The sequence below is a fragment of the Chiloscyllium plagiosum genome, unplaced genomic scaffold (genome assembly GCF_037043375.1).
Source record: "Chiloscyllium plagiosum isolate Xiang-an unplaced genomic scaffold, Cpla_swu_hap1 HiC_scaffold_8, whole genome shotgun sequence".
Classification (NCBI taxonomy): domain Eukaryota; kingdom Metazoa; phylum Chordata; class Chondrichthyes; order Orectolobiformes; family Hemiscylliidae; genus Chiloscyllium; species Chiloscyllium plagiosum.
The window spans coordinates 4,479,496-4,500,350 of NW_028270146.1; the positions used below are offsets into that span (position 1 = coordinate 4,479,496).

Sequence of the window (20,855 nt, forward strand, 5' to 3'; positions counted from 1 at the left end):
AACCTTACAATGGACAGAAGGTCATTGATGAAGCAGCTGAAGATGGTTAGGCCTAGGACACTACCGTGAGGAACTCCTGCAGTTGAGCTGACCGACCTCCAACAACCATAACAATCTTCTTATGTGCCAAGTATGACTCCAAACTGTGGAGAATTTGCCCAGATTCCTACTCATCACAGTTTTGTCTATATTTGAACCAAGGCTGCAATAAGATCAACTGTTGAGTGGCCCTGTCGGAACCCAAAGTGGGGGTCACTGAGCAGGTGCTGCTTGATAGCGCTGTTGATGACCCCTTCCATCACTTTCCTGATACTCGAGAGTAGTCTGATGGAATGGTAAATGGCTGGGTTGGATATGTTCTGCTTTTCAGGTATAGGACATAGCTGGGCAATGTTTCATGTTGTCGGGTAGATACCAGTGTTGCAAATATAGTGGAACAGCTTAACTAGGGAAACAGCAAGAGGCTGTGGGTCTGGAAGCATATGTAGGCCAGAATGGCAGATTTCCTACCCTGAAGAGCATTAGTGAGCCCAGATGATTTTCTGTCCCAAAAACTAGACTCAACATGCCAGATATTTTTATTGAATTCGAATTCCACGATGTGCTGAAGTTAGATTCAAACCCTCGACCCCTGAACATTCATGGAGTTTCTGGATTCATCACCTAGGAATAATACTACTAGGCAATTACCTCGCCCAGGGTAAATCAGAGGTTATTTCCCTCATGGGAGACCATAGGACTAGAGGGCATAGTCTCAGAATAAAGGAGCATCAATTTAAGACTAAGATAAAGAGGAATAACTTCTCACAAGGATTGAGAGTCTTGGAACTCCTTGCCACGGAGCACTGTGAGGCAGAGTCCTTTTGTTTATTTAAGGCTAAGATAGATAAGATTTTTGATCAGTAGGCAAATTAAGGTTTATGGGGAAAACACAGGAAAGTGAATATGAGGAGTGTTAGATCAGCCTTGATCCTCTTGAATGACAGAGCAGGCTCCAGGGCTGAACAGCCTACTCCTGTCCTGGTTCTTATATGTTTAATGGCCTGATTCTGTGCTGCATCTCCATTTTCATTTTATGTAATCTTACCTTGCCACTGTGACACGATAATGCAATACCACAGCACCAAACTGCAACAACACCATTGCTGCAAAATCAATTGCTTCTTTTTGCAATTTCATACTCTGCAGCGTGATGATGGAAGTGCTGAGGTACAGGACACTTGCCAGTGTCAGGATCTGGGTCAAAAAAGTCAGGTGTAAGTTTCCCAAACAGCACGTCTGTTTCAACCATAGAAAGGTAACCCAACTGCATCAGCATTACACTTTTCCATTTCTTACACCAGCCCTGAGTACACTCTTTGACCAAAACTGATAACTTGGTGCTACATTAAGAGTACTACAATTTTTCACTGATGATCCATGGATAGAAACTAGCCAACCTCATTTCAATTGGGATTAAAACCAAATAACTGGAGATTTGCATCTCACCAGTTTGGTTAAATACAAATCCAGGAAGAAGAAGGGAAATATCTGAATCATCCTGTCTTCTCAAGCGCAAATTTTAATGAAACAAAGCCAATGTTAATTGCTGACTTACCATGCCAGAGACGGTGACAGATTAACTTCCAGCAGCCAGGGCTTGAGATTGGAGTCAATTAGGACATCAAAGCCATACAGCTCTGTTAAAACATAAAGCACACCTTTGTAAGAGCCCACGCCCATGCTGATGATGCTGAATCTCAACAGATCTGAGCTTGCATCAATTCATTGTCAGCATGTTGTTGCATACTGCAGCCCACATTTAATCTGCACACCTGCAGTAGCTATACAATCCAAGACATTGAGTAGAGAACTTCAATGGATTTGAACTACTAACATCCATTATTAATACTGAATGGGATCCAGCATAACCAGCTTTGAAATAACAGAATTTTAACCCAGTTTAATCTTTAATATCTTAGCAAATTTCCCAGGTTAGTTTTTTATTTCCTTAAAATGAATCAACTCCCACAAATTAACTGTTTCTCTAACATGAATTTAGTTCAATGGGGAGTATTTGTTGGGCAAACATCAATAGAAAGAACGAAGGCCAGGAATACAGTCATCGAGTCATTGCGATGTACAACACGGAAACAGACCCTTTGGTCCAACCCGTCCGTGCTGACCAGATATCCCAACCCAATCTAGTCCCACCTGCCAGCACCCAGCCCATATCCCTCCAAACCCTTCCTATTCATATACCCATCCAGGTGCCCTTTAAATGTTGCAATTGTACCAGCCATCACCACATCCTATGGCAGCGCATTGCATATACGTACCACCCTCTGTGTGAAAAAGTTACATTTTAGGTCTCTTTTATATCTAGCATCAGAACAAAATTGTAAATCACAAGACGGCTATTATCTTCCATTGCACTGCATGGTTACAGTTTATAGAGTTATAGGAGGTTTAGGAAGCAAGGGGTATGAAATGTTTTTAAAAACTAACTTGGAAAGCAAGACTATTTTAGAATATTACCACCAAAGTGCGTAGCTTCACCAAAGTGGATTCTACTCAGTATGTCATGTATGGCTAGTCAAACAGCAGAAAACAGTTGTTTGTCTACAGCAAGAAAACTAGTCCTCAGGGTCATCTGTCATTTCTGATTTCAGGCATGTTAGAATACAACTCGGTCCCATTACCAATGCTACTAACTCCAGTTATAGTTCAGTAATTGCCACCTTATTCTGTACTGCCCCAAGCCAAGCTCCTCCAATACAGATACAACACTGCCATCCACATGGAAAATTGCCCGGTTATGTCCTCTACACTGGAAGCAGGACAAATCCAAACTGATCAATTAATATCTTATCAGTCGACTCTTGATTGGCAGTAAAGTGGTGGATAGGGTCATCAACAGTGCTATAACAGACAGCACTTGCTTAGCAATAACCAGAGCAAAGCGGTTGATTCTTCACTGACCTCTGGGTAATAAATGCTGGCCTGGTCAGCTACGCTTTATTCCATGAATGAATAAATAAAATAACCTGCTCACTGACGTTCAGTTTAGTTCCCGTAGCGCCACTCAGCTCATGTACTCCATAGGAACCTAGAAACAGGATTAGCCCATTCAGTCCATCGAGCCTGAACTGTTATTCAACATAATCAAATACTTCAATGCCTTACCATGCCCGCATCCCAGTAGCCTTGTACATCACTGCTAATTACAAATCTATAAATCTCTAACTTAAACACACGCAAAAATCTGAGCACCCATAGCTCTCTGGTAGACAATTCCAAAGGTTCACAACCCTCTGAGTAAAAAAAGAATTCTTCTAATCTCAAACTCAATTGGCATCTCCCTTATTATTACATAATGTCCTCTAGATCGAGACTCATACTTCAGATGTGGTCTGAACAAGATTTTATACAATCGAAGCAAGACTTCACTACTCCTGTAAAGTCAGAGATGCACAGCATGGAAATACACCCATTGGTCCAACTTGTCAATGCCGAACAGATATCCTAGATAAATCTAGTCCCATTTGCCAGCATTTGGCCCATATTCCTTGAAACCTTTCCTATTCATATACCCATCCAGATGTCTTTTAAATTTTGTTTTTTCGACAGCAGTTGAAATTGGAGAAGCGACAGCACGGACCAGAGGACCGATGGGAAGGTAACTTTAAAGTATAAAAATTTACCTCGTGTAAAGGCAGAGCGCACGCTGAGCAGGACCGGTCAGAGGACTGTTGGGTAAGTGAGGCTTTACATTTGGACGGTTGCTTTACCCAAAACACTACGCGGGTAGTGTCTCGTACCCGTCCTCCTCCTCCTCAAACCAAACAAAAAAGTTTTCAGTAGTCTCATTGGGAACTTAGAACAGTGGGAATGGAGGTTAGGCAGTTGAATGTTCCTCCTGCAGAATGAGGGACGTAAGGGTCACCAGTGGTGTCCCTACTGATTGCATTGTGGGAAGTGCACCCGACTCCAGCTCCTCGAAAACTGTGTTAGGGAACTGGAGCTGGATGAACTTTGGATCATTCAGGAGGCAGAGGGGGTTATTGGGAGGAGTTACACGGAAGTAGTCACACCTCAGATACACGAAGAAGGTAGATGGGTTATTGTCAGTGGACGGAAAGGGAACTGGCAGGCAGTGCAGGGATCCCCTGTGGCCGTCCCCCTCAACAACAAGTATACTGTTTTGGATTTTGTTGGAGGGCATGACTTACCAGGGGTGAGCAATGGGGCACAGGTCTCTGGTACAGAGTCTGTCCCTGTTGTTCAGAAGGGGAGGAGGAAGAGGAGCAGAGCATTAGTCATTGGGGACTCCATAGTTAGGGGGACAGACAGGAGGTTCTGTGGGAATGAGAGAGACTCACGGTTGGTGTGTTGCCTCCCAGTTGCCAGGGTTCGTGATCGTGTCTTTGGGATCCGTGAGGGGGAGGGGGAGCAGCCCCAAGTCATGGCCCACATAGGCACCAACGACACAGGTAGGAAGAGAGATGGGATTTTAGGCAAAACTTCAGGGAGCTAGGGTGGAAGCTTGGAGCTAGGACAGAGTTGTGCTAGCGAGGTGAGGAACAAGGAGAGAGAGGAGTTGAACATGTGGCTACAGGGATGGTGCAGGAGGGAAGGTTTTGGAATCTTGGATAATTGGGGCTCTTTCTGGGATAGATGGGACCCCTACAAACAGGATGGTCATCATCTGAACCAGAGGGGTATCAATATGCTGGGGGGGGGGGGGGGGGGAATTTTCTAATGCTCTTCGTGTGGGTTTAAACTAATTCAGCAGGGGGATGGGATCTGAAATTGTAGTTTGAATATACAGGAAGTTGAGAGTAGTGAGGTCTGAAATAAGGTTTCAAGGTCACAAAAGGGCACTGGCAAGCAAGACATTGGTTTGAAGTATGTCTACTTCAACGGCAGGAGCATCCGGAATAAGGTGGATGAACCTGCAGCATGGGTTGGTACCTGGAACTTTGATGCTGTGGCCATTTCAGAGACATGAGTAGTGCAGGGATAGGAATGGTTATTGCAGGTTCCTGGATTTAGATGTTTCAATAAGAACAGAGAAAATGGTAAAAGAGGCGGGGGGTGGTTGGGGAACACTGTGTCAAGGACAGCATTACGGTGGCAAAAAGGAACGTTTGAGGACTCCTCTACTGAGATAGTATGGACTGAGGTTAGAAACAGGAAAGGAGTGGTCACCTTGTTGGGAGTTTTCTATAGGCCTCTGAATAGTTCCAGAGATGTAGAAGAAAGGATAGCAAAGATGATTCTCAATAGGAGTGAGAGTGACAGGTTAGTTGTTATGGGGGACTTTAACTTTCCAAATATTGACTGGGAATAAAGTTCAAGGAATTTGGATGGGTCAGTTTTTGTCCAATGTACGCAGGAGGGTTTCCTCACACAATATGTAGACAGGCAAACAAGGGGAAAGGCCACATTAGATTTGGTACTGGGTAATGAACTTGACCAGGTGTTGGATTTGGAAGTAGGCAAGCACTTTGGTGATAGTGACCACAATTGGGTTATGTTTACTTTGGCAATGGAAAGGATAGGTATATAACGCAGGGCAAGAGTTACTACTGGGGGAAATGCAGGGGACGGGCACGATTGAAATGTGGAGCTTATTCAAGGAACAGCTACTGCGGGGAGTCATGCAGGGAGGAAGTTGTCAGATGAGGGAGCCATGGTTTCCTAAGGAATTTGAATCACTTGTCAAGAGGAAGAAGAAGGCTCATGTTAGGATGAGACATCAAAGCTCAGTTAGGGCGTATGAGAGTTACAAGTTAGCCAGGAAAAACCTAAAACAAGATTTAAGAAGAGCAAGGAGGGTACATGAGAAGTCATTGGCAGATAGGATCAAGGAAAACCCTATGGTCTCTATAGGTATATCGGGAATAAAAGAATAACTAGAGTGAGATTAGGACCAATCAAGGACAGTAGTGGGAAGTTGTGCGTGGAGTCAGAAGAGGTAGGGGAAGTGTTAAAGGAATATTTTTCGTCAGTATTCATGCTAGAAAAAGACAATGTTGCTGAGGAAAATACTGAGAAATAGGCCACTAGATTAGATGGCATTGAGGTTCAGAAGGAGGAGGTGTCAGCAATTCTGGAAAATGTAAAAAGAGATAAGTCCTCTGGGCCAGATGGGATTTATCCTAGGATTCTCTGGGAAGCCAGGGAGGAGATCGTCGAGCCTTTGGATTTGATCCTCATGTTGTCATTGTTTACAGGAACAGTGTCAGAAGACTGGAGGATAGCAAATGTTGTCCCCTTGTTCAAGAAGGGGAGTAGAGACAACCCTGGTAAGTATAGACCAGTGAGCCTTACTTTGGTTGTGGATTAAGTGTTGGAAAAGGTTATACAAGATAGGATTTATAACCATCTCGAAAAGAATAGTTTGAGGGTGGATTGTGGTATATATAGATTTCAGTAAGGCATTTGATAACGTTCCATATGGTAGGCTATTAACCCCACCCCTGTAACCGCAACAAGCACAGAACCCCTCTGGTCCACACCTTCCACCCCACCAACCTCCAAATACATTGCATCATCCTCTGCTATATCTGACACCTAAAAACAGATCCCAGACCCCATTACCAGTGATATATTTCCCTCCCCACCCCTATCCACTTCCATAAAGACCATTCCCTCCGCGACTACCTGGTCAGGTCCACGCCCCTAACAACCCACCTTCCCCTGCCACTGCAGGAACTGTGAAACTTGCGCCCACACCTCCCCCCCCCCACCTCCATTCAAGATCCCAAAAGAGCTTTCCACATCCATCAGAGTTTTACCTGCACTTCCACACATGTTACCTACTGTGTCTGTTGCTCCTGATGCAGTCTCCTCTACATTGGGGAGACAGGACACCTCCTTGTGGATTGTTTCAGAGAATATCGCCGGGACACCAACACCAATCAATCTCATCGCCCCAGTGGCCAAACACTTCAACTTCCCCTCCCACTCTGCCAAGGACATGCAGGTCCTGGGTCTCCTCCATCACCACTCTCTTACCACCCGAAGCCTGGAGGAGGAACACCTCATCTTCCACCCTTCAACCCCAGGGCATCAATGTGGATTTCACCAGTTTCCTCATTTCCCCTCCCCCACCTTACCCCAGTTCCAACCTTCCAATTCAGCACTGTCCTCTTGACCTGCCTCATCCGTCCATCTCCCTTCCCACCTATCTGCCCCACCCTCATCTCTAACCTATCGCCTTTACCCCCACCGCCATCCACCTATTGCACTCTCAGCTATCTTTCCCCCAGCCCCACCATTTCCTATTTATGTCTCCGCCCCCGAGGCTCCCAGCCTCATTCCTGATGAAGGGCTTTTGCTCGAAATGTCGATTTTCCTGCTCCTCAGATGCTGCCTGACCTGCTGTGCTTTTCCAGCAGCACACTGTTGACCATCAAAATGGGCCTTTCTCCAATTTCGAACTTCAACTTTTAGATCTAGTCTATCTTTTTGCATCACTATTTTAAAAATAATAGAATTATGGTCGTTGGCCCCAAAGTGCTCCCCTACTGACACCTCAGTCACCTGCCCTGCCTTATTTCCTAAGAGTAGGTCAAGTTTTGCGCCTTCCCTAGTAGGGACATCCACATACTGAATCAGAAAATTTTCTTGTACATGCTTAACAAATTCCTCTCCATCTAAACCTTTAACACTATGGTAGTCCCAGTCTGTGCTTGGAAAGTTAAAATCCCCTACCATAACCACCTTATTATTCTTACAGATAACGGCTTCTCAATTTCCCTCTGACTATTCAGGGGTCTACAATACAATCCCAATAAGGTGATCATCCCTTTCTTATTTCTCAGTTCCACCCAAATAACTTTCCTGGATGTATTCCCGGGAATATCCTCCCTCAGTACAGTTGTAATGACCCTCCCTCTCCTCTCTTGCCTCCATTTCTATCCTTCCTGTAGCATTTGTATCCTGGAACATTAAGCTGCCAGTCCTGTCCATCCCTGAGCCATGTTTCTGGAATTGTTATGATATCCCAATCCCATGTTCCTACTATGCCCTGAGTTCATCTGCCTTCCCTGTTAGGCCTCTTGCATTGAAATAAATGCAGTTCATTTTATCAGTCCTACCTTGTTCTCTGCTTTGTCCCTGCCTGCCCTGGCTGTGTGACTTGCTTCTTTTCTCAACGGTACAAGTCTCAGATTGATCTCTTTCCTCACTATCTCCCTGGGTCCCATCCCACACCTTACTAGTTTAAATCATCTTGAGCAGCTCTAACAAATCTCCCTGCCAGTATATTAGTCCCCTTCCAATTCAGGTGCAATCTGTCCTTCTTGTACAGGTCACTTCTACCCCAGAAGAGATTCCAATGATCCAAAAGTATGAATCCTTCTCCCATATACCAGCTCTTCAGCCATGCATTTTCTGCTGTACCCTCCTATTCCTTCAATCACTAGCTTGTAGCACCGGGAGTTAATCCAGATATTACTACTCTCGAGGACCTCCTTTTTAAATTCCTGCCCAACTCTCTGTAATCTCCCTTCAGAGTCTCAACCTTTTCCCTTCCAATGTCGTTGGTTCCAATGTGGACAATGACCTCCTACTGGGCCCTCTCCCCCTTGAGAATAATCTGCACCTTCTTTGTTGTTGGGCCGAAGGGCCTGTTTCCATACTGTAGGAAATCTAATTTAAAGTGCATAAGAAGTGCAAAACATGCAAATTAGTGTAATAAAAGAATGATAATTAACAGACATGGTTCTAGCAGCAATTCAAAATCATGCAAAGAATTTCAAATGGAAAAGAGTCTGATCATACAGTGTTCAGGAGCCTGATGGCTTGGGGGACGAAACTATTGCACAGTCTGGCCGTGAGAGACGAAATCTCAGGTATCTTCTGCCAGATGGCAGGAGGGAGAAGAGTCTGAGTGAAGGGTGCGTGGGGTCTTCTACATTGCTCTTAGCCTTTCGGATGCAGCGTGTGCTGTAAATGCCTGTAATGGAGGGAAGAGAGACCCTGATGATCCTCTCAACTGTCCTCACTTTCCATGACGATCCGTGACGGTGTTACGATCCGAGACAGTGCAATTCCCGAACCAGGCAGTGATGCAGCAGCTCAGGGTACTCTCAATGAACCCTCTGTAGAATGTAGTGAGGATCGGGGGTGGGAACTGGGCTTTCCTCAACATGCACAGAAAGTAGAGATGCTGCTGGGCTTTCTTGGCTATGGAGCTGGTGTTGAGGAACCAGGTGAGATTCCCCGCTAAGTGGGCGCCAAGAAATTTGGTGCTGTTCACAATCTCCATTGGGGCGCCGTTGATGTCCACAGAGAGTGGTCGCTCCGTGCCCTCCTGAAGTCAACAACCATCTCTTTTATCTTGTCCACGTTCAGAGACAGGTTGTTGGCTCTGCACCAATCTGTTAGCCGCTGCACCTCCTTTCTGTATGCTGACTCCTCATTCCTGCTGATGAGATCCACTACAATCGTATGATCAGCAAACTTGATGATATGATTTGACTTACGCATTGCTGCACAGTGGCGATGTCAGCAAGATGAACAGCACTGGACTGAGCAAGCAGCCTTGGGAGGGAGTATAGGTGGGGGCGTGCTCTGTGTGATGGTGTTGGAGATGCTGTTCCCACTTTGGACAGACTGAGGTCTCCCAGTCACGAAGTCCAGGATCCAGGTACAGAGGGAGGTATTTAGGCCCAGCAGACTCAGCTTTCCAATCAGGTGCTGAGGAACGATTGTGTTAAATGCAGAACTGAGTCTATGAACAGTAATCTGATGTCCTTCTTCTCCTGGTGGGTGAGGGCCAGATAATTTAAAAGGAAAAATGTGCTGGGCTATGGGAAAAGAGCAGCACGGTGGGACTAACTGGCTAGTTCTTTTGATGAGAAAGTACAGCATGACGGGCTGATTGGTTTCCTTCTGTGCTGCAGAATGCAATGATAACATCTGATGATTAGAATTTCTCTTCAGGATACCACCAATTCCCCTTGCACAAGTGTCATCACAATTAGCAGTGTATAACGTGCATGTGGCATTTGGCTCAGATATGCCATTTTTACCAGCTGGCAAAGAGAATGCAGAAGCCATCCTGAACTAACTCTCCAGCCCATCTCCAACCTCTAGGCAGTGACTGACCTTGACTCCTAAACCCCCTACTCAACCACAACAGCACTGAGTCTCTATGCATGAGTCTCATCCATTCTGCCCAATGTAAATCACCCTGCCCACTGTGGCTCTGCCAACAGTTATACTATCATTCCATTAGGCCCAGCTGCTATGCAGATCAGTGTGAAAACGGATTTTTGAGTGATGGTTTAATAGAGTTCTCACTAAAGGCCTTGGTTAAATAGCAAAGTTTCTTTAACAAGTTCCTTGCAAGAAAGAATCAGTTGGAGATGTGGAGTGAAGAGGGAATGCATGTGGACATTCAAATTTATTATTTTGAAACCACAGCTAATTCTGCTCATTCATGAGGTGCAAATTATTACAATCTGACTTTTGTTTATAATGAATAAAATGCATTCAGTCTCTGGACCCAGAAGAACAGAGACACAAGTGATATAATGTGGCAGCCTGTTTATCTGCCATTGGTGTCAAAGTACAGTGGCTGCCTGCTCCAGCTCCTGAGGGAACAGAGAGCAGTGCTTTGTTCTCCCTGCACTATTTCTCAGCGTGTTCTTTTACAGTGTCTTTAACCAGGCACCCCAAAGCCGCCTTCTGCAGCAAGCGGCCTCCTACACACAGCCAACTCAGCCAGCTGAAAGCCTTTTTTTTTGGAAAGCTCCCTTATTCAACTTGAGTTTGGCGCCAGAGAGGCCCAGACCACACTGAGCTGGATCCCAGCTTGGGAAGAAGCGGAACAATAACCCTCTTATCCTTATCCATGTTCCTTAAAACAAACACTCTTTCCTCACCATTAAACAGCACACCCTCGCACTGCCACTTAAGGTCTCTATTAATTGCTGGCTGCGAGCGTACGAATGCCACCAGATGCAAATCTGTAAAGAAACACTTTAACTCTTTCTTGGTAAATATTCTGAAAGGCATTTTTATAAGTTATTTCACAATGAGTGTATTTTTAACAAAGCCAGTTTTTATTGCCCATCCCCATTTAGCCAAGAGAATATCAGAGAGTCACGGCAGCTCAGCAGGCCATACAGCCCACTAAGCCTTTGCCAGCATATTGTAATCCACTCAGCCCCATTCCCCCCTCTATCGCTGTTAGCACAGAAATTGCATTTGCCTCAAGTTCTGTGACCTTGTTGAAATGATACAGTCCCATTTGGGGTAGGTATACCTACGTGCTGTTAAAGAGGTAATTCCAGGCTCTGGCCCAATGATAGGGAAGGAATTCCAATATCATTTCAAATCAAGATAGTTTATGACTTTAAGGTGGTCAGATTCCCTTAAACTTGAAGTCCTTGCCCTTCTGGGTGGTTGAATTCACGGGTTTGGAATGTGCTGTTGGAAGAGCTGCTGCAGTACATATTGTAAATGTTGCTACCGTGCATCAGTGTCCAAAGTGAGGAGTGGGATGTCAACCAAATTGTTACTTATTCAGATTGTGTTGGGCTCTTTGAATTTCATGAAACCCAACATCAGCTTTTTTTCTTTTCTTTTTATTTATTCACTTGTGGGATATGGGCATTGCTGCTGGCCAGCATTTATTGCCCATCCCTAGTTGCGCCTTGAGAAGGTGAGGATGAGCTGCCTTCTTGAACCGCTGTAACTTGACCCACAATGACCTCAGAAGGGACTTTCAGGATTTTGACCGATTAAGATTTAGTGAATCTTATTCCCTCACACACTTGTGCCTTGAGATGATTCAGTGATGGTAACACCATTTAAAGTCAAAGGCTGATGGTTAGATTATCTCTTATTGGAGATGGTCGTTGTCTGGTACTTGCCACTTCTCAGGCTGACTAGATGTTGGCTTGCTGCATAATAACACACACTGCTTCAGTCCCTGAGCAATTGTGAATGGCACTGAGTATTGTGGAATGATCAGGTGGATCTTATGATGGAAGGAACATCATTGATAAAGAACCTGAAGACGGTTAGGCCTAGGACCCATGCCCTGAGGGCCCCTGCAGAGATAGAGTTCGGTCCTGGAGCTGAAATGATTTGTCCTTCAAAAACATTATTGAACCAATTAAGATTTTTGGTGATCCAAAGTTTTGTGATCACTGATGCCTCATTCAACTTTTTTAAAACAGTCTAAATCCAAACATTTAAACCATCAGTGGTTATAAACCAACATTCTCTGGATTATCAATCCAGTAACAGAACCAATGGGCAACTCCGCCCGTTAACCACTAGACTAACATGTCCAATATCCAATAGCACACTGTGCCCAACAATCACTCAAACATTGCATCTGTTAATTATGACAGCATTAGGCTAATGTTCCCAAACTAACTGAGGTTCTGCCTTCTTAACCTTGCCTCAGATGTGGTGATCCTCAGGTTAAACCACTGCCAGTTGCCTTTCTTTTTAATGAGAGAACAAACCTGTGGTCCTCTGGGACTGTGGCAAATTTACTTACTTAGGAGAATGTAAACATCACTTCCTGAACTCTCATCTCTGTATCAAAGGATTGTAGACCAAACCTTACTTCACTAATTGATCCAGACTGATGGCATGATGCAGAGCAAAGGAACAATCCTGCTGCAGGAGCTAGTCCTCAGTGTAGTGCTGGAGGCCTGTCCCTCTACTGGATCTGGTACTCAGTGCAGTGCTGAGAGCTTGTCTCCCTGGAGGAGCTGGTCTTCACTGTCGTGCTAAGGGGGATCTCCCTGTTGGAGCTGGACCTCCGTGTAGTGCTGAGGCTGAAGGAGATCCCATTTTCGTATTTAGCTATATATTAATGACAAAATGGGATAATTTGAGTTTTGCCAATTTTTATCTTTTGACACAAACTTAAAGAGAGGTTTTGGCCTTTATGTGGCCTTTGAGATCTTTTTATGCACAGAATGGCTAGTTCATTGAAGATGTTATAGAACATAGAACATAGAAAAATACAGCGCAGTACAGGTCCTTTGGCCCTCGATGTTGCGCCAATCCAAGCCCACCTAACCTACACTAGCCCACTATCCTCCATATGCCTATCCAATGCCCGTTTAAATGCCCATAAAGAGGGAGAGTCCACCACTGCTACTGGCAGGGCATTCCATGAACTCATGCCTCGCTGAGTAAAGAATCTACCCCTAACATCTGTCCTATACCTACCACCCCTTAATTTAAAGCTATGCCCCCTCGTAATAGCTGACTCCATACGTGGAAAATCTGAGAGATGTGATTAAGAGTATAATTCATACATAATGGTGCAAATTATCTCAAGAGGATTGGAATGTAAAAGCAGTGATGTGCTACTGAGACTTCATAAAGCTTTGGTTAGGCCCCATTTAGAATACTGTGTCCAGTTTTGGGCCCCACACCCCAGGAAGGACATACTGGCATTGGAGCGTGTCCAGCGGAGATTCACACGGATGATCCTTGGAATGGTAGGCCTAATATACAAGGAACGGCTGAGGATCCTGGGATTGTATTCATTAGAGTTTAGGTTGAGGGGAGATCAAATAGAAAGTTACAAGACAACACATGGCTTAGAAAGGGTGGATGTTGGAAATTTGTTTCTGTCAGGCAGGGATATTAGAATTGCAGGCACAGTCTTAGAATTAGAGGGGGTCAATTTAGAACGGAAATGAGGAGACATTTCTTCAGCCAGAGAGTGGTGGGCCTGTGGAATTCATTGCCACGGAGCTCAGTGGAGGCCGGGATGTTAAATGTCTTCAAGGCAGAGATTGATAAATTCTTGATCTCACAAGGAATTAAGGGATATGGGGAGAGTGTGGGTAAGTGGCGTTGAAACATCCATCAGCCATGATTAAATGGCAGAGTGGACTTGATGGGCTGAATGGCCTACTTCCACTCCTATGTCTTATGGTCTAAATTAGACTTTGGGTAATAACGCAAAACTGATGATATTGGGTCAACCACCCAATTTCATTTCCATTGGGAAAGATGCACAAAAGGCACCTGATCTGATATTGCAAAAATTTAAACAGTCAACCAAAATTATAATTCTCCCCAATGAGTTGCATTGCTATTCAGTAACTGTGCAGTAAAACACCCTTGTCAGCTGTGCTCCAGTAATAGCAAAGGATAAATGAGAATGTGTTAGGCTAGGAATTGAAGTTGCACTGGACCTAGGAGAACTTGAGGCTCTTCTTCAACAAGGGCCTTGGATCTCCTAATCGCGAGAAGGTCAGATACTGAACGTGAAGGACAGTAACTCTGTCTATGCAGCACTACCTCTGGACTGCCTGGATCACATGCTCATGTCTCAGATATGCAGCCCACACTATCCACAAAGCACAGAATTTCAGAGTATTATGTAGTATTTCAGGAGCCATAGGCCATTTGATTCAACAATTTCACAGCAGCGTACATGCTCCTTACTACCTTCACAAAACCAAAACACAATGTCGACAATAACGGTAATTTTAGACATGAATATAAAAGTAAACAGTGTAGAAGGAAGACCAAGAAGAACAATTGGAAACTCAAACTGCAAATTACTGATAACATTGATGCTAGAAATCTTGAGGACTCATCTTTCTGCATGGTACTAAAGATTGGTCTGAAGAATACATTCAAAAGTAGTAAAATAAATATGACATCAATAACTCACATGAAGAAATCAAGAATTCCAAAGCTGATGGAGCTGGACGCCAGACTGTGCTGCTACTGATCATAATCATGCAGAGTTATTTTAATAGACTGTTCAAAATAGTTTCACAACCACAAGTCAGGATGCCAACCAGCAGAACATTATAATCATACAAGGCTCCAATTAAAGCTTTATGGACAGTAACTACCACACATTGTTTCCATATCCCACAATATAACTAGGGCGTGTGAACCCCAGCTGGTAAACTTTGCAGTAAATCCTGGCCTATAACAAATATGACAAATTTAGAGCTGAAATCCAGAGGTGAGATGAGAGTGACAGCCCTTGACATCAAGGCTGCATTTGATTAAGTGAGGCATCAAACAGCCCTAGCAAAACTAGAATCAGTGGGAATCAAGGGCAAACTCTCCACTGGTTGGAGTCATACCTGACACATAGAGAGATGGTCGTGGTTGTTGGAGGTCAGTCACCTCAGCTCCAGGACATCTCTGCAGGAGTTCCTCAGGGGAGTGTCCTAGATCCAACCATCTTCAGATGCTTTATCAATGACCTTCCCTCCATCATAAGGTCAAAAGTGGGGACATTCGCTGATGATTGCACAATGCTCAACACCATTCGTGACTCCTCAGATACTGAAGTAGTCCGTGTTCAAATGCAACAAAATCTGGACAATGAGGTAAAAACAATGACTGCAGATGCTGGAAACCAGATTCTGGATCAATGGTGCTGGAAGAGCACAGCAATTCAGGCAGCATCCGAGGACAGGCAAAATTGACGTTTCGGGCAAAAGCCCTTCATCAGGAATAAAGGCAGAGAGCCTGAAGCGTGGAGAGATAAGCTAGAGGAGGGTGGGTGGGGAGAGAGTGGCATAGAGTACAATAGGTCAGTGGGGAACGAGATGAAGGTGATAGGTCAGGGAGGAGAGGGTGGAGTGGATAGGTGGAAAAGGAGCTGGGCAGGTCGGACAAGTCCGGACAGGTCAGGGGATCGAGTTTCTGGAGGTTAGAAGCTAGGATGAGGTGGGGGAAGGGGAAATGAGGAAACTGTTGAAATCCACATTGATGCCCTGGGGTTGAAGTGTTCCGAGGCGGAAGATGAGGCGTTCTTCCTCCAGGCGTCTGGTGGTGAGGGAGCGGCGGTGGAGGAGGCCCAGCACCTCCATATCCTCGGAAGAGTGGGAGGGGGAGTTGAAATGTTGAGCCACTGGGCGATTTGGTTGATTGGTGCGGGTGTCTCAGAGATGTTCCCTAAAGCGCTCTGCTAGGAGGCGCCCAGTCTCCCCAATGTAGAGGAGACCGCATCGGGAGCAACGGATACAATAGATGATATTGGTGGATGTGCAGGTTAAACTTTGATGGATGTGGAAGGCTCCTTTAGGGCCCACAGCTACCTGGATTACACCCACCGACTCCCACAGCTACCTGGATTACACCCACCGACTCCCACAGCTACCTGGATTACACCCACCGACTCCCACAGCTACCTGGATTACACCTCTTCCCACCCTACCTCTTGCAAAAATGCCATCCCGTATTCCCAATTCCTCCGCCTCCGCCGTATCTGCTCCCAGGAGGAGCGGTTCCACCATAGAACACACCAGATGGCCTCCTTCTTTAGAGACCGCAATTTCCCTTCCCACGTGGTTAAAGATGCCCTCCAACGCATCTCGTCCACATCCCGCACCTCCGCCCTCAGACCCAACCCCTCCAACCGCAACAAGGACAGAACGCCCCTGGTGCTCACCTTCCACCCTACCAACCTTCGCATAAACCAAATCATCTGCCAACATTTCCGCCACCTCCAAACAGACCCCACCACCAGGGATATATTTCCCTCCCCACCCCTCTCCGCCTTCCGCAAAGACCGTTCCCTCCGTGACTACCTGGTCAGGTCCACGCCTCCCTACTACCCACCCTCCCATCCTGGCACTTTCCCCTGCCACCGCAGGAACTGTAAAACCTGCGCCCACACCTCCTCCCTCACCTCTATCCAAGGCCCTAAAGGAGCCTTCCACATCCATCAAAGTTTTACCTGCACATCCACCAATATCATCTATTGTATCCGTTGCTCCCGATGCGGTCTCCTCTACATTGGGGAGACTGGGCGCCTCCTAGCAGAGCGCTTTAGGGAACATCTCCGAGACACCCGCACCAATCAACCAAATCGCCCAGTGGCTCAACATTTCAACTCCCCCTCCCACTCTGCCGAGGATATGGAGGTGCTGGGCCTCCTCCACCGCCGCTCCCTCACCACCAGACGCCTGGAGGAAGAACGCCTCATCTTCCGCCTCGGAACACTTCAACCCCAGGGCATCAATGTGGATTTCAACAGTTTCCTCATTTCCCCTTCCCCCACCTCATCCTAGCTTCTAACCTCCAGAAACTCGATCCCCTGACCTGTCCGGACTTGTCCGACCTGCCCAGCTCCTTTTCCACCTATCCACTCCACCCTCTCCTCCCTGACCTATCACCTTCATCTCCTTCCCCACTGACCTATTGTACTCTATGCCACTCTCTCCCCACCCACCCTCCTCTAGTTTATCTCTCCACGCTTCAGGCTCTCTGCCTTTATTCCTGATGAAGGGCTTTTGCCCGAAACGTCGATTTTGCCTGTCCTCGGATGCTGCCTGAATTGCTGTGCTCTTCCAGCACCACTGATCCAAAATCTGGACAATGTCCAGGCTTGGGCTGACAAGTAGAAAGTAACATTTGTGCCACACCAAATGCCAGGCTATGACCATCATCAACAAGAGGCAATCTAACCACCGCCCCTTGACATTCAACGGCGTTACCTACACTGAATTCCCAACTATCAACATCCTGGGTGTTATCACCGATCAGAAACCCAACTGGACTCACCACATAAACAGAGTGGCTACAACAGCAGGTCAGAAACTAGGAATATTCCAGCGAGTAACTCACCTCCTAACTCCCCAAAGCCATCCAACATCTACAAGGCACAAGTCACGAATATGATGGAATACTCCCCACTTGCCTGGATGGAGGCAGCCCCAACAATACTCAAGAAGCTCAACACCATCCAGGATTTCCTTCCATAATGGCATTGTGAGTCAAACCACAGCAAATGGACTGCAGCGGTTCAAGAAGGCAATTTCCCACCACCTTCTCAAAGGGGCAACTAGGGATGGGCAATAAATGCTGGCCATCAGAGATGATCACATCCCATAAAATGAATAAATAAACATTTTTAAATATGAGATGATGAGACATAGGAGTAGAAGTAGGCCATTCAGCCCATCGAGTCTATTCCACCTTTCAGGGAGATCATGGTTGATCTGATAATCCTCAATTCTACTTTCCAGCCTTTCCAGCAAAACCCTTGATTCCCTTACTGATTAAAAATCAGTCCGTTTTTGCCTTGAACCTATTTAATGATCCAGCCTCAACAGTTCTCTGTGATAAAGAAATCCTTAAAATCACTACCCTCTGAGAAGGTAGTTGGAAATTCTGGAAAGGGTGCAAATAGATAAGTCCCCTTTGCCTGATGGCATTTATCCTAGGATTCTCTGGGAAGCAAGGGAGGAGATTGCAGAGCCATTGGCCTTGATTTTTATGTCCTCGTTGTCTACAGGAATAGTGCCAGTAGACTGGAGGATAACAAATGTGGTTCCCTTGTTCAAGAAGGGGAGTAGGGATAACCCTAGTAACTATAGGCCGGTGAGTCTCACTTCTGTTGTGGGCAAAGTCTTAGAGAGAATTGTAAGGGATAGGATTTATGAACATCTGGATAGGAATAATATGATCAAGGATAGTCAGCATGGTTTTGTGAAGGGCAGGTCGTGCCTCATAAACCTTACTGAATTCTTTGAGAATGTGACTAAGGAGGTGGACGAGGGGAAAGCGGTAGATGTGGTGTATATGGAGTTTAGTAAGGCGTTTGATAAGGTTCCCCATGGTAGGCTACTGCAAAAGATACGGAGGTATGGCATTGAGGGTGAGTTGGAGGTTTGGATTAGGGATTGGCTGGCTGGAAGAAGACAGAGGGTAGTAGTTGACGGTAAAGGTTCATCTTGGAGTGCAGTTACTAGCGGTGTTCCGCAAGGATCTGTTTTGGGACCATTGCTGTTTGTCATTTTTATAAATGACCTGGAGGAGGGGCTAGAAGGTTGGGTGAGCAAGTTTACGGATGATACGAAAGTCGGTGGAGTTGTTGACAGTGAGGAAGGATGTGTCAGGTTACAGCGGAATATAGATAAGTTGCAGAGCTGGGCAGAAAGGTGGCAAATGGAGTTCAATGTAGGTAAGTGTGAGGTGATTCACTTTGGTAAGAGTAACAAAAAGATGGGGTACTGGGCTAATGGTCGGATACTTGGTAGTGTGGATGAGCAGAGGGATCTTGGTGTCCATGTACACAGATCTCTGAAAGTTGCCACCCAGGTAAATAGTGCGGTGAAGAAGGGATATGGCGTACTGGCTTTTATTGGTAGAGGAATTGAGTTCCGGAGTACTGAGGTCATGTTGCAGTTGTATAAGACTCTGGTGCGGCCGCATCTGGAGTATTGTGTGCAGTTTTGGTCGCCATACTATAGGAAGGATGTGGAGGCACTGGAACGGGTGCAGAGGAGGTTTACCAGGATGTTGCCTGGTATGGTAGGAAGATCGTATGAGGAAAGGCTGAGGCACTTGGGGCTGTGTTCATTGGAGAAAAGAAGGTTTAGGGGTGACTTGATAGAGGTGTACAAGATGATTAGGGGTTTAGATAGGATTGACCATAAGAACCTTTTTCCACGTATGGAGTCAGCTATTACGAAGGGGCATAGCTTTAAATTAAGGGGTGGTAGGTATAGGACAGATGTTAGGGGTAGATTCTTTACTCAGCGAGACATGAGTTCATGGAATGCCCTGCCAGTAGCAGTGGTGGACTCTCCCTCTTTATGGGCATTTAAACGTGCATTGGATAGGCATATGGAGGATAGTGGGCTAGTGTCGGTTAGGTGGGCTTGGATCGGCGCAACATCGAGGGCCAAAGGGCCTGTACTACGCTGTATTTTTCTTTGTTCTATGTTCTAAGGGAAGCGATTGCTGGGCCCCTTGCATAGTTGTATCATCAATAGCCACGAGTATGGTGTTGGAAGATGTGGTGCCATGATTTAAGAGAGACTATAAGGAAAGGTCTGGGAACTATATACCGGTGAAACTACATTAGTGGTGCGTAAGTCATTAGAGGGGACTCTGAGCAACACATGCATTTGGAAAGGCAAGGACTGATTAGGGATCGTCAGCATGGCCTTGTGCATGAGAAATTGTGTCTCACTAACTTGATTGAGTTTTTGAAGCGGTGACAAAGATCAGTAGATGTTGTTTATATGGACTTCAGCAAAGTGTTAAACAAGGTTCTGCATAGTAGATTGGTTAAGAAGGTTAGATCACATGAGATTCGGTGGAGCTAGCCAACTGGATACAAAATTGGCTTGAAGTTAGAAGACAGGGTGGTGGTAAAGGATTGCTTTTCAGACTGGAAGCCTGTGACCAGCGGTGTGCCACAAGGATTGGTGCTGGGTCCACTACTTTTCATCATTTATATAAATGATTTGGATGTGAATGTAGGAAGTATATTTAGTTATGTTTGCAGATGACAGCAAAATAGGTGGTGTAGTGAACAGCGAAGGAAGTTATTTAAGAGTACAACAGGACCATGATCAGATGGGCCAATGCAGCAGATGGAGTTTAATTTAGATAAATGTGAGGTGTAACATTTTGGTAAGGCAAACCAGGGCTTTATGTGCTAACTTAGTATTAACTTATGCAGTTAATACTACGGCCCTGGAAAATGTTGTCGAAGAAAGAGAACAGTTGCACAGGTGCACAGTTCCGTGAAAGTGGAGTCACAGGTAAACACGGTAGTGAAGAAGGGGTTCGCATGCTTGCCTTCATTGGTCAGAACATTGAACATAAGAGTTTGGATGTTATGTTGAGGTTGTACAGGACATTGGTGAGGCCAGTTTTGGAATACTGCATATCACTCTGGTAGCTGTTCTATAGGAAGAATGTTGCTAAACTTGAGAGGGTGCAGGAAAGACTTACAAGAATGTTGCCAGGACTGGAGGGTTTGAGTTATATAGAGAGGCGGAAATAAGCTGGAGCTAATATCCCCTAATATCCCTGGGGTGTCGGAAGCTGAATGGTGATCTTATAGTAGTTTATAAAATCATAAGGGGCATGGATATGGTGAGTAG

The 20,855-nt window shown here is 45.6% G+C and overlaps 1 protein-coding gene and 1 long non-coding RNA gene across 3 annotated transcripts in view; one reads left to right on the forward strand and one right to left on the reverse strand.

Annotated features, from left to right (window-relative positions):
- ttll5 (tubulin tyrosine ligase-like family, member 5) overlaps positions 1 to 20,855 on the reverse strand; it is a 451,975-nt gene that overhangs the window by 304,832 nt on the left and 126,288 nt on the right. For both annotated transcript variants that reach the window (XM_087989544.1, XM_087989543.1), the window contains exon 13: positions 1,598 to 1,679. In XM_087989544.1, the coding sequence (XP_087845670.1) occupies positions 1,598 to 1,679 (82 nt within the window). The remainder of the gene's footprint in view (positions 1 to 1,597; positions 1,680 to 20,855) is intronic.
- The window catches only part of LOC148149333 (uncharacterized), an 86,267-nt gene continuing 69,864 nt past the window's right edge, over positions 4,453 to 20,855 (forward strand). The window contains exons 1-2 of the long non-coding RNA XR_015757820.1: positions 4,453 to 4,472; positions 6,219 to 6,290. This is a non-coding gene — a long non-coding RNA (uncharacterized LOC148149333). The remainder of the gene's footprint in view (positions 4,473 to 6,218; positions 6,291 to 20,855) is intronic.